Below are 17,746 nucleotides of genomic sequence, written 5' to 3' on the forward strand. Positions count from 1 at the left end.
TGAAAATGTTTGAGTGACAGCATCATCTTTCCATCAATACCTTTTTTGAAAGATTATACAAGGGCCATTACTATAATGATGGCAAGTCTTATTACAGGCCAGGATGACAGATATGCATGCTTTTATACACTCCTGGCCTTTTTTGCAATGATTTTAAATCTTATTATGATTTCTGGACAGCCAAGAGGTCAGTCAAATTTGAACAAATCAGGATACCGTAAGTATGTAATACTTTAAGTATTCATAACCGATTTTAAGTTAAATGAGTAAGTAACAAGTATCAATTTTTGAATTAAGCTTAAAAATGGAAACAAAATTTACAAAAAAAGACACAAATGTAATGCCTTTTATGTTAGTATACTACTTTTACATGGTTACTTTTTACAGTTTCTTACCAGATCAGGACAAGTTGAGTCCAGGGCAGGTAATGAGTGTTGATATTTATGCGCATCATGACTAAATTCTTTCATATACAAACACAATTACATACAGTTTTGAAGAGCTGGTTTAATATAAATGTAAAACGAAAAACAATACATAAACTACTCTATGTTACTTCTTACACTCTTTTTAGTTAACTAGCAGTATCAAACACATTATGACTGATAATATGGCCTCTCAGCGAGAGAATTTCGAGGTCGAAACAAATGATCACTTATTTCCGAATTTAACTTATTGCTTTCCCTGCTAGTAGAGGCCTCTTCTCTCTGTATTTCGAGAAAAGAGGCCTCTGCTAGCAGGGAACTTATTTTTTGCAAGAGCAAGAAAATGTCCTCGTAACAAAGTTTGAGTCCACTTATGGAGAAATAAATAGTCCAAGGCTAGTCAAAAAATCTTTTTTCTCTGTCGCTAAAAGGGTTCAGAAATTATTAGGCATATGACGATGTAGGAAGACTTTGAAAAGCAAGCGTCGTTTTCCCCCTTCTCGACCGCCATTTTGGATTCGTTGAGACAAAGTCAAATTTTCCCGCCTGCCATCTGATTGGCTCATCCGTGCGTCTAAAAATAGCCTGATCCTAGGAAACGCCGTGACACCTATATAGTACCAGAATAGAAAGTTGATTGCCCCTACTTATGAGCCCCTGGTCAAACCTGATAACAGACTATAATTATAACAACCTCCTAACGAAAAATAATTACAATAGATGTAAAACAGGAAAACATTGCAAACAGATAAGGCATTCTATTATTGTAATGAACTCCACAGGTTACCCAATATTTGTGTTTACCAAAGCGCAGGCTACCCATTAAAATGTCGAAATCACCAGTCTTACAGTCTTAGCCTAGATAATATTATTTGTAGTCAAGGAAACTAGAAATGTCTATGTAAGACAAGAAAATCTAGTAACTTGGGTAAAAAGGCTAGAAGTTGACTAGTTTACCCAAAAAGTGCTCCCAAACCCAAATTGCGCTAAAATAGTGCCGAGCACAATCTGGAAAGGCCTACCCGGAATTTCCAATCCCCTCAATGGGGGGAGGGGGGCGGTATGGATATTTTCTGGAACTATCAATAAATCAAAAACTGTCGGGCATTTAGTCTATTAAGGACCTTTATCGCCTATCTCGCATATAGCCTGTATACATACCTCCGTAATTCCTTTCTTGTAAACAGGAAGAAAGGAATTACGGAGAACAGTATACTATCGCGCATTTTTTTTTTTTTTTCGAAAAACATAGGGTGACCGTAAAAAAGGTATACGCATGCGCATGCTACCGAAGTCTCACATGGAAAGAACAAGATGGCGGGCTTTATGAAACTTCTAACGTGACACTCCATTCCATCGCGAAATTCCCTAGAAACATCGCCAAGAAGCGGACGTTATATTACTCTTAGGTTCTTCATAGAACCCCTAGGTTTTCAAGTTTATCTGAGTGGAAGTATCGTCAAGAACAAGCCTTAAACATGTCGAATTTTAGCGATTTGTTACAGCAAGCTGAACAGTTGACGGCGGACATGGATAGCGGTTGGGAATTACCGAGAATTGATCGCAACCTCCATCAGCTCGCTGAGGCAGGACAGAGACTGCTCTCGCGTAGTAGTACTACGGCAGGCGAGAGGGCTGATGTGAAAGCGTAAGTACAAATGCTATTAAGCTCGTGTGGGTCTGAGATAAGAAGTGAGATGATTACGGAAAAATGGATGTAAATTTTATGTACACCTATTAAAAAAAAAGGTTGCAAACGACAAATGGGAATTGGCGAATGGCAGATGCAAGCCCGAAAGCTACTTATGGATAAGGTTATAAATGAACTTAAGCGATTACAGAGCCAGGCATTGATGACTGATCTACAATTCTCCTGCATTCAGAAGAAACACAATGAGACACCACATTTCGGTCATACAACTTACATTTGCTGATCAACCAATTTGTTGTTTACAATGGCAACTTTTTTTAATAGGTGTATACCTTTATACAACTTTGCACTTTTGGGGGGTGGGGGGGAGACAAAATTTACTGTTCTCTAGGATCAAGGGGGGGCATTGAATCTGTGCTAAAATGGTAGTGGATACATAATGTATACAAAGGTCAATTCTGACATGTGTGAGCTCTTAAAACGTTATGTAAAACAGGGGTTATTAGCTTGTCTCCAAAAAAAACCTCCTATATTTATCACCTATTTCCATACTACCAATACAGGGCTGTAGCAGGGGTGGGGGGGGGCACTTGGGGCATGTTCCCCCCCCCCCCCAATATTTTAAAAAAATTTATGAGGAAATGACCTGTAGGGGCGTAGCTGTGTCCCCCCCCCCAATATTTTCATAATGTTTCTGTATTGTGCCCCACCAATCTTATGTGGCCTGCTATGGCTCTGCAATAAGAAATTCCCCTCTCCTTGTCTGCCGTCTATTCTGTTTGGCTAATGAGACGGTATGATTCCACCATGTTCTTTATTTTATTAGCTCTATACTACTGGGCTCTAAAGGTTTTGATGTCCCTAAGCTCTCTGAAAAACTGGACCAGCTTGACACAACCAAGACATTTGAGCCAATTGAGCCGGTCAGGGAGACAGATATCCAGGTATGTGGAGAAACTATGGAAGACTGGTATGGTTATGTTCTCATCCTCCTGAAAACCATCAGTTAAAACCGACATGACGGAAAAACCCTGAACATGCGCACTTCGAAGAAATGGAGAAAGAAGATACAAGCTCTTACAATTGTCATCAGTTCCTTGTATTCCTGACTGATTTTCACTTTTCAAAACACAAAAAACGTGAGGCTGAAATGCACATACCCAGATTTTGGCCTTTTCAGATAATTTTTTCCTTGATCATCCTTGCACTATGTATGAGCTCAGGGACGAAAAGCTCAAATTTCAATGTCACCTTACAAAAAGTCGCATCAATTTTAAAAAAAGTCGCATTTGACATTTTGTTTGATATTACTCACTAAGTACTTAGGGGAATTTTCCGCGTTATTTGATGTGAAATGAGCTTATTGGAAACTTCAAGTCATGTTTTCCCATCATGTCGTGTAAACCAAGATAAAGCATTCTCAACTAGCATGCCAATTGGCCATATCAGCTATAAGTTTGTGCGCACATAACCATAGAAACTCACCTCAACTACCAGAATGCACTTTTTTAAGCTTGCACCACACGAAGCGCACGCTGCATGATGGTAGTTGGGGTAGGTTCCAATGGTGAGTGTGCGCGCATCCTTATAGCTGGAATGGCCTATTCCAAGTTGAACAATTGTTTGTTTCTCGTAATTAACATCACAACTGCATGCTCATGCCTGGCGTTACCTTTTGCAGGGATTTCTCAGGAATGAAAGAGAGAACGCAATTCTTTCCGCTATTGAAGAAGCTAGAAAAAGTGTAAGCATTCTGTAATCCAATTTTACAATAAAACCTTTCCAGTCTTTTATTCCTTAGCTGGATATATAGCTAATACTGTCGCCAGGGTCGCCAGTGTATATTATTATGTACTTGTCTGTGTTTTTTTTCAAAATTATCATAATAAGATGATTGATTGATGATGGTGATTGATGATTTTGATTGGTGTAATATAGAATTGGAAATATACTTATATAAATACCTTTATATGATATCCCTTAATCAAGTTTCATCTGTATAAGTGGACTAGTAGTTTCTTATCAAACCTCTATTTAATCAATGTCTTAAATGATTCCAAATAACCAATAGAGTTACTGCAGTACATAAGCATGTAGTAATTTTATTATTCGCTTGACACAGACATTTGCCCAGTCCAAGAAGTACCAGTGGAGTTGTATGGAGAGTGAACTAGAGCAGGAGAAAGAGAAAATTTTCAACTCTCTGCTTGGTGCCCAGGAATCAGTTGAGTTTCTACCTGAGCCAGAGGTGAGAAATTTTATTATGGTCATTTGTAAGCTTTTTGCGATTTCATATATTATATTTATTGGTGGTGTTACATTGCTTGTTCAAGGGTAGCACTATGTAATGTTTTTACATTCTAATTTTGTAGCTCATTTTCACATGTTCCGCCATATAGCGTCAATAACTGCTATAAACCGCTCCCTGGCTTCTGTCATTCAAACTGCAGTTGGTGCATTTTGATTGGTCCGTACCCTCAGCAAAGGGGGTTTTGATTTTAAACCATTTCAGTACTGGCCAATGAAATGCTTCAATGATTTTGAATGATGGAAGCCAGAAATCAGTTTAGCTGTTCGAAATCGTCAAACAAGAGTCCAGAATATTGAAAATTGTGGTGTCAATTATGATACTTATTGAGTAATATAGGCATGATGAAACAACTTGAATTTCTTTTTCTAGGTATTCTCTGCTAGTTCTCTGAACATGCATGGTCGATCTGCTCTAGATGCCACTGAACTTGCATATGCACGCCAGGTAAAAAGCCGGTTTGTTGTATTTATAACCATAAGTAGATCTACCCTTGCCTCAAATATTTTGTTTTGAATATAATTTTAATTGGTTGGCCTGTCTCTTATGAAATTCCTCCTTGACATTCATTAGCTCAGAAATCCTGGGTCCATTCTTGACAATTTTGCTGATACATAAACCAGAGACGACCACTATAAAACAAGACACAAGCAAAGAAGAATTTGGTCTCAGTTGTACCCATTCATTGTTTGGTACTCTAGCCATTATCAGTCATCGTCATCATAAGGCATCACCATCGGTCTATAATACATGTTTGTCCCACAGGTTTACATTCACAATGAGGCTGCGGTCACTGGGATGCCTCACAATATTGTTGATGGCTTCCTAGAAGTCGCAGACCGCCTTGAAGAGAAGGTATTTGTGTCAATTTTAGGTGCCTTAAAAGTTTTGTTAGGAACTGTGAATAGTTCACTGTTTCAGTCGATTGAATATACAGTTTGTAACAAAGGGATCTTGTTAAAACTTCGGGAGGGGTCAAGCACCAACTCAGAAAAAAGAATTGGAAAATGAGAAAAAAGATTATCCATTATATGTATTTTTTTGTAATATTGTGCCGAGATATAAGAATAATGCTATGAATATCATATTATGTGGTGCCAAGTTCTGTCTATATATTATATAGATGGTCATTAAGGAAAATAATTAGGATAATGTATAGGGATAGGATATATTTTTCTTGGATTTTTTTTTTACCTTTACAAGAACTTGAAGTACTCTATTGTTATTGTTGTTTTTTTTATTCAGAGTGTTAGAGACTTCTGGCCCTTTATCAAAGACCTTGGTGAGATAGGCCACTCACGCGAATCCCCTCACAAAATAAGGTACTTACAGTTAAAAGAATACTTCCATTAATAACAGGGCTTTCATTAACTTTCAGAGTAGTTGGTGAAAATGGATAAGTAGAGGGTGGGAGGGATTTTATATTTTAAGTTTAAACAAAACTTAAGTCAACTCTTAAAAAAAAGTAGCCGATGCTTGGTGAAAAATAGCTGCCACTTCTGGCGGCCGCTGGGGCCTAACAAAACCTCTGAATAATACTGACTACTGAATTCTGACATTTTTTGTCTGTACCAGGTTCTCACCAGAATTCCAAGTCCAATTTTTAGAAAGAGCCAGACATTTCCTTGAGGAAAGGTAAAAATATGAAATTTTATATTTCAATCCAGATCCCTTTTTGAATCACAGGTGGTTCAGTGTATTAGAGTGGAACCTCACACCTCTGCTGAAATGGGTTTGATTCCTGGTTAAAGCACTGGGAGTTTCTTTTGTCTCTTGGCCCTGGATTTGACTTGTTGAACATGTGGGCTTATTAGAAGCTTATGTTCCTTAGCCCCAAACATTTGCATTCTTGGTATACACGTTTTTTTTAACCAACGGGTTTCAAGCGGTATATATGCAAGCTGACAACAAATTTGTTGAACAGTTTAAAATCCTTGCGTTCTTATAAATAAGATTGGAACCACCTCCCACCCCTCCCCCCTAAAACCACCAACCACCCCCCTGGTACCAGTACCCACCCGTCCCCACAACTTTTGCCCCCCCCCCCCCCCCACTTATGGGACCACCATTGTTCACAACTATAAGGAGGGATATTAGTTCCTGATTTATTTAGTTATTATTTTCCAGGTACCTGAGATACGTACAGGAAACAGTCTATGACAACCTCCAAAGTGCACAGCTAGGAGGCGTGCCTGGGACCTTCCCCCTTGTTAAAAGTTTCCTCAAGATTAAGCTACCACATGGGGCCCAAGGACTTGAGGTGAGGCCTGGAAGCAACACCCTACAGTTAGCCTGGCAGCTTTATTTTGCTGGCATTGTGACCTTATTTTCTTGTCTTTATCACCATCTCGATCATATGCCAGGATGAGATGACGCTGCTAACATTTCAGAGCATCTTTATCACCACTGAAATTATCCTGATTTTTATGATATTATTTTAGTTCAGTGTTTATTTTCCAGGATGGGGATCTGGATGGTACCCCTATATGGCCGTTAATATACTATTGCATGCGATGTGGAGACCCTGATTCTGCCCTTCAGGCAGTAGGGTACATTCCGTGAGTTGACAATACTCATTTACTTTTTAAATTATGCCTGTTCATGAATTAAAGAGTCTCTTTCTGTTGCTATTTTGTCATCCTAGCAAAGTAAAGCATCCACTTCCTTCAGCTGATTTGAGAAGGCTGTAATGAAATATTCAATTGATCTTAGAAAACAAATTATAAAAGATTTTTTAATGATTCTTTGTATAATTTGTGTTTCAATTGAATGATGACAATAACAAAGGTGTGGTTGACAAGAGCTCTTTATCAATTTTCTGTGCCTATTGTGCCCCCCCCCCCCCTCCAAATATTTTGAGGCCTGCTACATCAGGCTACACCTGCAGCAATTGTATACAATGGCTGGTTATTAGCCGGGTTCGATTTTAGCATGGAGTCATTCCAGCATGATGTTTGCTTATCAACTCTACTCAATCACCTGAGCAATGTAAGAATGGTTAGAGTTTTATGGTTTACTGTAACAAATACTGAAATTGAGTCATCACCCTTCTCCCCCACAGACAACACCTTAGCGATTTCAAGGACTTTTTCCGGGAATATATCAACAGTGATAGAAGAAGGTACAGTTTAGTAGGAAGTAGAATTTCTTTGAAAAAGGTATTTATGGCCAGAAATAAAAAATAAAATTTCTTTATAGCCAGGAATGTGATTTATTTTGTATTATTGTTTCATGTTGTCTAGAATTAACCCCAGCACAGAAAGCAAAGTGCGCCTTCAGTATCGCAGATCAGTGCGTACTAGCCAAGATCCATTTAAAAGGTATAGTCGTCTTTAAAACATTTTATAGGAACATCACAATGCAGATTTTATGTGGCTGTTTTTCTGTTGATATCTGTAATGTTTTTTCTGTACTTCAAATATCAGAAGTGTACAACTTCTTAAATGACCCCACCTAACATCACTTGAACTTCATCTTTGCCTATAGATTTAAACTTTTTGGAAGTATGTATGTATATCCAGCAAATAATATTATAAGGCAGGATTATATGTATAGAGGATTGAGCCCTGATTAAATGAACAGAATGTCTTCTTTGTGCAAAACTGTGTGTTCTGATTGGCCATGTACACACCAAGGTATCTTTGGATAATTTTTCATCACTTTTCTTTGTCCAGGGCGGTGTACTGCCTGGTTGGCCACTGTGATTTGGCAGATAATCACCAGGAACTTGCCACAAAGACGGAGGATTACTTGTGGCTGAAGGTATGGCATGCAACAAAATCCCTCCAATAAAAGAAGTTGAGTACTTACTGTAAGCTATGTATGACATACCTAAATAATGATCAAAAAATATTAATAAAACCTCCCCTCTCCTATTTAGGTTAAGTACGCAGCTCTTACAAGCTGCAATTTGATTGGGCAAATGAACAATATCCGCACCTCGACACAAAGAACGAGAAGAATAGAGACAAAAGAACTCCTTTGTAGAACAAAGATAATAGGAGACAAAGCAGATGCGTACTTACTCCCTATTTACAGTCATGGCCTGTGTATTTTTGCTTTTGTAGTCATTTGATATGCTCTCTTGTGTATGTGTTTCTCACCTTAGTCAAGAAGTTGATACAGGAGTTATACGAAAATTGGTTAACATTTCTCTCTATACTCTCATTTCCTAGTTGAGTCTTGTAAGTGTTGATCAGAGTGATGCCCAAGATGAAATGACATTAGACCAACTACAAATTCTACTCCTTGAACAGTTTGGTGAGAATTTGTTATCATAAGTCAGGGGGAGAGAGCTGACCTAAAACCCGAAACTGACAAAAAATATCTGAAATGAGCTTATTTGAAGCCTTAAGTCATGTTTTTCCGTCATGTCTGTTTTTCATGTGTTGACAGCATAACAAAAAAGTATGTCAAGTCTCATAAATAAAGTAGAAAGAAAATAATTTTCTATAGATTATGAGACTGTGCCAGACCTACTCCTTGTAATTTCCTTGTTCCTTGTTGCAATTTCCCATTTAATTTATCCTCTCGATGTTAAACATCGAGATTTGCTATTTCATTTTTTCAATTGTTTTTTGTGCTTTTTACCAGAACATTGAAATTACTTGCCTGTTCTTAATATTTTAGGGTTTATTGTTGTTTGCTTATTTGAAGCTTTAAGTCATGTTTTTCCGTCATGTCTGTTTTTCATGTGTTGACAGCATAACAAAAAAGTCTGTCAAGTCTCATAAATAAAGTAGAAAGAAAATAATTTTCTATAGATTATGAGAATGTGCCAGACCTACTCCTTGTAATTTCCTTGTTCCTTGTTGCAATTTCCCATTTAATTTATCCTCTCGATGTTACACATCGAGATTTGCTATTCCATTTTTTCAATTGTTTTTTGTGCTTTTTACCAGAACATTGAAATTACTTGCCTGTTCTTAATATTTTAGGGTTTATTGTTGTTTACTTGTTATGTTTCATTGTTTTGAAGGCGAGACTCACTTTGGTGCCTACCAGCAACCCTTCCTGTATTTCATGGTCTTGTTCCTTACTGGTCAGTTTGAGGCTGTAAGTATGAATAGCATTCACTAGGGAGACTGTGCATGCTACTGTAGAAAACGATGGGGTTGATTGTTGGGAAAAGTCAACTTAACCTCAAGAGCTAGCATCAATGGATGTGTTATTGTATAGGATGATCCTTAAGAAATAGCAGTGAATGTTAATCAAGCATTCCTTTGTTATTTGAAAATTCACCAGTTTATTTGGAAGAAAACAGTAGCCACGCATGATTGAAGTAATACTTTGTCAACAATATTTTATTGAAAGCATCTCAGTCACCTGCTTAAATAAGCCGATGGAAATGGATTCTTTGAAAGGGTCAGTATTGTGCGGGAGAGTAAAATGGTGGCATGAATGGTCTTCTTCAAAGAAGAATTGAAGTCTAGATTAAGTTATGTTTCTGTCAATAAATTTATATTTATAACCAGTTAATATGATGAGGATTATGTTGCCCACACGTCCCATGTCTACTCACTGATTCATCCTGTCCCTTGGCTCGGCAGGCAGTTGAGTTCTTATCACGAGTGGAATTCTTTAGAAGTCATGCTGTTCACATCGCCATCTCCCTGTATGAGATGGGTCTTCTAGCAGTTTCGGAATCATTGCAAACACAATTACGTAAGTCTGGAACTTCTCAGAGATGATGTTGAGTCAACAGGGTGGATCTAGATTGGGGCATGGGGGGGGGGGGGGAGAATTTATGTAAGGTGTGGTAAGGAAGGTGTTCTTCTGAATATTTCCTTATATCTCTTCTTATTTTCCCCAAACATGTCTGAGAATAGGGGTGGCCCTGCCCTCATATCCACTGGGAGCCATATACCTTTCTCCATGGAATTCAACATTGTAAAGAAAAGAAGGGGTGTTAAATCTTTTTACGAGCCATTCTTGCTGCTTTGTATCTTGCAGGTGATTACTTGCAGTTATAATGGATTCTTTCTTAAGTTAGAAGCTCTATTAAGCCCCCCCCCCCCTCCTTTCCAATAAGCCCCCACACACACACACAAAAAAAAATCTTTAAAAGATTTCCCTCTCTCCATAAGACCCTCCTTCCTCCCACCCTCTTTTTCCCTGAGAGATAGGAGAAGTGTTTCTTGTTTGGTTCTAATGTAAAAAAAAATACCAAATGAAATTGTTGATGTAAAGGGAGATGTGATAATTTGTAGCATCTAGCATGTAAAACAAGTTATGGTAATTTTCTGTCTGTTTGCTGACATTGTTTTTAGTGACAACTGACCCCAGTACCCCCCAGCCATTCAGGCAGCTCAACTTTGCACGTCTCATCATGTCTTACACACGCAAATTTGAAATGACAGACCCAAGAGAAGCGTTGCAGTACTTCTATCTCTTGAGGTAATGTCCACTTTCTAAAATTTGTTGATAGAATGTGAGTCAACTCAATGGAGTGAGTTGCTTACTCCAAACCTTCGGTCCATACCAAAAGGAGTCTGACTGCTTCTTATATGGGTTATCTCATCATCCTTCCAATACAACTGACCTTGATTCTCACTCATCCCATCCTGTTCAAAGATATAAATGACCTATACTTATAAGAACCTCTCAGAGGAAGCAACACAGGTTTAAATAGCGGTTGCTGTTGCATCTGTTGTTCTTGCTGTGCAAAGAGGGGGGGGCTGGCTGAGTGACAAAGGGGGAGGGGGTAATTAAATGTTATGTTACATATGGCTTTCTGGCAGCACAAAGGGCGGGATAGACCCCCTAAACCCTCCCCCTAGATCTGCTACTGGTTGTTGTTGTTGTTGATGATGTTTATCTCACTATTAATGAAATTATCTATGTTATTAATAATCATTGGTTGATGATGTTGTGGTTATGTTGATTTTCTTGTTGCAGTTGATGTTTTTATGTACTTTGTTTAATGCTAACCAGTAAAAGGTATTTTCCATCAATGTTGAGTGGTTTTGTTAATGGTTGAATATTCTCTTCAGAAACATCAAGAGACCCCATGGCGGAGATCTTTTCATGGAATGCGTCAGTGAGCTTGTACTAGAGACCAGAGAGGTAGGAGGGTTTACTACAGGGTGCGAAGTCTGGACTTCAAAATATACATTCTATACACCTATTTCACAAAGGTTTGTCAGTGCAAATGGCAAATGGTAAGGGGTTATGGGTACTAATGATTCGTAAAATTAAACGTGTGAAATAAAGTTCAGCAATGTCAGAGCCAAGCATTGGTAACCTTTAATGGGTAATTGTTTTGGTTTATCCATATTCTTTGAGACGCATGGTTACTTTCGGTCGTAGAACTGCCATTCGCCAATCGCCATTTGCATCTGCACTTCAACCTTTATTCAAATAGGTGTATACAACCAATATACTGTATATAATACGCTAAGGAATGGACTGTTGTCAACCTTAAACGAAAAAACGGCTGAGCTAGAAAACTCCGAAACCACGCCATTTCCACACATTTCCGGAGAAGAGGTGTGCAAAATGGTTTTTATTTCAAGATTATACCGGATAGAAAATTTCTAATTCACGCTAATGACGTTCAGACCTCCACGTCTTTCAAGAAAAACACACTAAAGTATACAGTAATAAGCCATCTCCAAAAATATGGTAGAAGAGAAATCTTATTTTAGACAATTTCGGAAGATGTGTAAAATCAAATCTGAAAAAGAATTCGAATACTTGCCGTAGTTTCATTGCAGCTGAAAAAAAAAACATCTTTTTACTGTTATTTAGAAAGGCATTATTCCTACCTAAAAAAAAGTAGATTCTTTAGCTCCGTCGCGCATAAACAAAATGGCTCACAAACAAGAAAACGGAAGAAAAAAACTTTTATCTATTACTACAAGACTTTTGACTTTTGAACAAGTTCAATTTTATAAAAGCAAAAGGTTTGTTCATTACAAATAGTTGGCAGTCATTTTGTGTTTCCAGACCCACATACCTTTTACATAGATTTTTATAAAAGAGTATGGAATCGACCACCGAGGTCAAAGCGAGGATTCACGATCCACTCTCTTATTCACAAAACCCAACATATTAAGTTATATATGAACGTGCGAAGAATTCGTTTGTCAGATTCCCGCCAAAAACATCATACACAGGGCTCCCAACACGGATATAGGAAAACAGGAAAAGGTGGAATACTAAAATATGGACGGTATTTTATAGAAAGCGCCTTTTCACATCTTTATAAGGTAAATTAAATGAGAAAAATATATTGGGGACTCAAAAGGGAGGCATTTGTTTAATTAATGTTTATGACGACGCATACTATTCCCCTAAAGCAACAGGAAGCCCGATACATTGAAGGATTGAAATATACCTTAAAAAGTTTTATACAACAAAGAATTGCTTTTCGTGAATACTTCACGGGTAACCACTAGTTGTATATAAGCTATGAAAATTCACCAATTTTATGGAAAGCTTAAATTTTGAAAGTTCCAAGTCATCCATAACTTGTCGCCATTTTCATTCAATTTTGGGAGACAAATCATGTGAAAAAAATCTTGAAATAACCATAAAAACTGTTATACTTTAGTTGATAGATTCTATTTGTAAAATATAATAAATATTGCAATAGCTTTCCAAAATCAGCTGCTGAAAATGCATGGTTTCTCAAACAAAGTCTTTGGCTAGGGTAACAAAATTGAAGCTGATCTGCAACTGAGCCTCTTTAAACAAGTTGCATTTACGTATAATGTTCACCATGTTTTATATTAGTATCCTAACAACTGTGCTCATGTAACTCTTGAAAATTTTTTATCAACAGTTTGAAATGCTTCTTGGAAAACTGGAACCTAATGGCACTAGAAAGGTACATGTTCAAAAGATTCCAGTAGTTTTCAGTTTCCTTGAGATGAAGCTGAATGGTTCATTATAACTTTTTCCCCCAATCTGTAAAGCCTTGCTCCCAATCTATAAATCCTAGGGCAGAAGTGGAAATTTGAATTCCCTTAGTGTTGAATGAGTTGTCTTACTTGTTCAGCCTGGTTGCATCGACAAGTTCCAGCGAGATCGCCAAGACACACAGGCTATTATTGAAAGAGTTGCCAAAGATACTGAGGAAAAAGGGCTGTTTGAAGAGGCAATTCGTCTCTATGACCTTGCCAAAGTAAGTAACCAAACTTCCTTAGTGTTTTAAGAGGCGGTATGGCTTAATGACTTTGCCAAGGTAAGTGATCAAACTTTTTAGGATTTTCAGAGGTGATCTAGCTCTAAGACTTTGCCAAACAAATGATCAAAATTCCTTAGGGTTTTAGTAGGTGGTTTTGCTCTATTGTCTTGCCAAGGTAAGTAATCAAGTCTCCTTAGGGTTTGAAGAGCGATTTGGCTCTATGACCTTGGCCAGGATAAATGATGAAACCAAATAATTAAAGGTAAATGATCATGACGATGATGATTAGAAGCGTAATAAGTATTATTATGATTCTAATGATGATTATTATTATCTTCTCAGAACCATGACAAGACTATTGAGCTCATGAACAAGCTAATCAGCCAGGTAATGCAGTCGACAAAACTTCCTACCCCCACCCCCCGCCCCCCTATGTGAAAAAAGTGTATCCTGTAAACGTTAAACATTCAATAAACCTTTGTCATTAGGTAGTATCAACATGCGGTGCCCCACAGTCACCACGGGACCGGCTTCATAACATGGCTGTAGAGATAGCTGATAGGTGGGTAACCTGTGGTTTTGCCCTTAGCAAAGTCATGGTTCCATTTTAGGGCCATGCAGTGGAGCAGTGACTTAAGTTAGGTACCGTTTTTATGACTAATGAACAACTTTGATATATTCCTCCAACAAACATTGCTCTCTACAGGAAAACTAAACCCCTCTCATTTTTCTCTCTTCTTTTTTTATGTGATGTGTACCTGTTCGTCTTGCTCGTCCTGTGTTTGTTATTTCTGAAATTATTGTAACTATATTTGCAACTATTATTGTAACTATTATTTAAGCTGAACCCGCCTAGATTAGCCTGTTCTATTAGCGGGTGAGCACATAAAAGAAAAAAATAATGTATTTATGCACAATAAAGTTAGAAGTTTGAAGGTTTCTTTGGAGAAGTAAACTGCATTATGAAATAGAGGTATTGTTCAGTTGAAGCCATTTTTTTGAAAACGTTGGTGTTTTTTTGACCAGGGAGAGAAAGCAAATTTATTGTACGTTCGAGTATATGGTTGGAGCATCGTAAAATCCTTATTCTGCTATATATTTTATCTTGCTATTGTAATTTACAGATCTTTCATTTCTATCTATCTATTGATGTGACAGTTATGGTGGTTAAGTTTCCTTACAATGGTTTGTTGTTAGTTTGTGTGTATTTATTTATGGCTTACATGATGACGGATGTCCAGTGCTTTTTTGTTGCTTGATTTGTAGGTATCGTGCACAGGGCCACAACGCAAGCCAGAGCCGAATGAGCACCTTCTTTCTCTTACTAGACCTGATGCAATTCTTTGATCTCTACCACGGCAACCAGACCGACACTGCATTAGATGTAAGTCTCAAGTACTCCTGTAGTCCTTGGCATACTCTAGTTATACTAACTCTAGTCTCATACTCTCTTTATTTTGCAAGTAGCTTCACTTATATATAAAGGCTGTGTGGGGATCCCTTTATTGGACAAGGGTCCTGTCTGCAAGTTGTGCCTATACCAAGAGGCTTCCCTAAGCTGTTTTCAAATTTAAATATGCGGCCCTTGACCTGCGATCTCGTGCTACACCGATCTGCTCTCGAATTATCCCAAGTAAAAAACACCTTAGCTTTCAAAACGCTATAAAGGCACGCAAAGAGTATTCTATTTCCTATATTTATTTTTACTCAAAACAGTACTAAACTTACATGTCTGCTGTCGGGTGATGTAGGTGATTCAGAAACTCAAGCTGGTACCACTAAGTAGTGAGACAGTTGAGGAGCGAGTTGCAGCGTTCAGACAGTACAACGATGAGGTGGGTAGCAAATCCTTGTCAAGGTAATGCCTAGACCTGGTCTAGACACACCCACTACACACCAATTATTTTGTTGTCACACAGTAAAATGTTATGGTAATGCCTAGAGTTGGTCTAGACACACCCATTATTGCAATTTTTTAGACAGTACAATAATGTGTTTAACAAATCCATTTCAGGGTAATGCCTAGAGTTGGAATAGACCCACCCATTATGCAGTCGACCCTCTTCTGACAAGAACCCCCTAAGAAGGCAGCTGTTTTAACAACCAGTTTAGAGTACTTTGTATGCTTCCACTTCAAACAATGACATATGACTAAGTGTGAAACAAGACAACATGAAATCTTTCCGATAACTATTTATTTTAAAGACCAACAGCATTTGATAAACATCGTAGTTTTTATTATTCCGGATGATTGTGACTGCTTATAAGCTTTCCGAAAGTGCAGCCGAGTGCCCCTACGATTAGAATTCTGTCTCGTAAGTCGTTTCACCAAATATGTTTACTCAATATTTGTTTTAGATTCGACGAGTTCTCCCTGATGTGTTGCTAGCGACAATGAATATTCTTTACACTAAGTACCGTGGCACCAAGTAAGTCCACTGACCGATTAGATACATATACCTCAGTGATTTTTGTATTGTCGAGTACCATAAAACATATTACGCTATTAAAGCTATCTAAAAAGGTACATGTCTATGTTAAATGAATAAACAAGACAAAAAGTAAGTTACGTGAGAGGGTATTGTTTGAACAAAACAAACAAAGAAGATTACCCCCTTGTAATTGTGTGCTTACAGGTCGAGCGGTCAAAGTCCTCTTTTGGACCGAAGGAGAGATGACGGTGGGATGGAGCAGGTAAGTTTACACCCTTCCAGAAACTTGTTTATAGTGTAATACCCTTCTGATGTCTTTTGTTTTCATGTAATACTCTTCTAATTTCTTGTGTCTCCATTTAATACACCTCTGATGTCTTGTGTTTTGTTAGAAAGGGGGCGTTTATTAAATCATTTACGGCACTGCCGTATTGTCAATTTCCACGCAGTAACTATCTCAAAGCGTGCGTATTTTGCGCTTCAACCGCAACCGTCCACCCCACACCACCCCACCTTGAGGGTATCCCCCTCAGGTGCCTGTATTACCCACCCCTCCCTGCCTCATTGAACTGTATTTTGTTTGCTACTTCTAGTTGCGTATGATCTTACGTCGACAAGCTCGCTCCCTTCTCACCTTCGCGGGCCTCATCCCATACCGCATGCCAGGGGACACTAACGCGCGTCTTGTCCAGATGGAGGTCCTTATGAACTAAACATGAAGACCAGCCAAGCTCGACCCCAGATAAGACCTTAAACACCAGATGGAGGTCCTTATGAACTAAACATGAAGACCAGCCCAGCTCGACGCCAGATAAGACCTTAAACACCAGATGGAGGTCCTTATGAACTAAACATGAAGACCAGCCCAGCTCGACGCCAGATAAGACCTTAAACACCAGATATAGGTCCTTATGAACTAAACATGAAGACCAGCCCAGCTCGACCCCAGATAAGACCTACACTAGTCAACCACACATTTGTTATTTTTATTCCACGTTGAAAGACAAACAATGTGAAGAAATCTCGAAAAAGACATCTGAAAGTAAGGATCTATACCCTATTTACCAAATCCAATCTTAAATATCGCAAAAGCTTTCCCAAAATAGCCGATTTAAGTGTGTGTTATCTCACACTCCTGTGCTAGGATGACAAGAGCGCAGCTGAGAGACGTTTTAAACAGATATTCTTATACCTGTCATATTTTCAATGTTGGAGCTAGACAATAATAATATTTCATGCAGATTTAGCCAATGAAAGGTCGACATAGCAAAAAGTGGTGTCCATCGCGTGAACAGAGGCTTAGTGTTATCATGTCTACATTGTTCTCTCTTGCATAAGCTCATTCAAAGACTGGGTCTTTCCATTTGTAATTAGGCTCTGTACGGAAAATAAAACAAAATCATTTATATTTCCATTCTGTGCTATATAGCGTATTCGGCGTTTACTTTCGATAACTCTAAATCTTGATACTCGCCAGGCTTGCTATAATCACGGCATTCGTTTGTCAGCGGTTTTCGTGACAAGGGGCTCAAACTCGTGTATAAAGTGTTTGTCGACGGGTATATCTTTTTGTAGGGGGCATCCTTTGGAAAGTGACTGCTGCCTCGTCTGGGCGCAGCGACCTCATGCAATGTGGCGGCAGTACCTGGCGCGCCCATAGTGTTAAATTCGTCGGTTAAATCGTTGCGTGGAGCTTGTGAGTTTTCATAGTAAGCGCTGTTCTGGGAGCTCGTTTCGCCCCCCTGATCCAGCGAAAGATGATCGGGTTCTCCACCCATTTCATTATGTGGTGCTTGTATT

At 38.4% G+C, this 17,746-nt stretch overlaps 1 protein-coding gene across 1 annotated transcript; it reads left to right on the top strand.

Moving 5' to 3' along the window:
- The first annotated feature begins 1,706 nt into the window (after nucleotides 1-1,706).
- Nucleotides 1,707-17,360, top strand: LOC5513350 (nuclear pore complex protein Nup93). The gene is made up of 27 exons (XM_001633564.3): nucleotides 1,707-2,073; nucleotides 2,903-3,020; nucleotides 3,758-3,820; nucleotides 4,199-4,324; nucleotides 4,757-4,831; nucleotides 5,150-5,239; nucleotides 5,630-5,706; nucleotides 5,960-6,019; nucleotides 6,512-6,644; nucleotides 6,845-6,942; nucleotides 7,446-7,505; nucleotides 7,627-7,704; nucleotides 8,059-8,146; nucleotides 8,560-8,644; nucleotides 9,363-9,439; nucleotides 9,934-10,048; nucleotides 10,654-10,780; nucleotides 11,377-11,449; nucleotides 13,170-13,214; nucleotides 13,386-13,511; nucleotides 13,857-13,901; nucleotides 14,003-14,076; nucleotides 14,781-14,898; nucleotides 15,266-15,349; nucleotides 15,873-15,943; nucleotides 16,151-16,208; nucleotides 16,540-17,360. Exons 1-27 carry the CDS (start codon nucleotides 1,904-1,906, stop codon nucleotides 16,657-16,659), a joined length of 2,454 nt encoding a protein of 817 aa, XP_001633614.1. The 5' UTR covers nucleotides 1,707-1,903; the 3' UTR covers nucleotides 16,660-17,360.
- The last annotated feature ends 386 nt before the right edge of the window (nucleotides 17,361-17,746 follow it).

The sequence above is a fragment of the Nematostella vectensis genome, chromosome 13 (genome assembly GCF_932526225.1).
Source record: "Nematostella vectensis chromosome 13, jaNemVect1.1, whole genome shotgun sequence".
Classification (NCBI taxonomy): Eukaryota; Metazoa; Cnidaria; class Anthozoa; order Actiniaria; family Edwardsiidae; genus Nematostella; species Nematostella vectensis.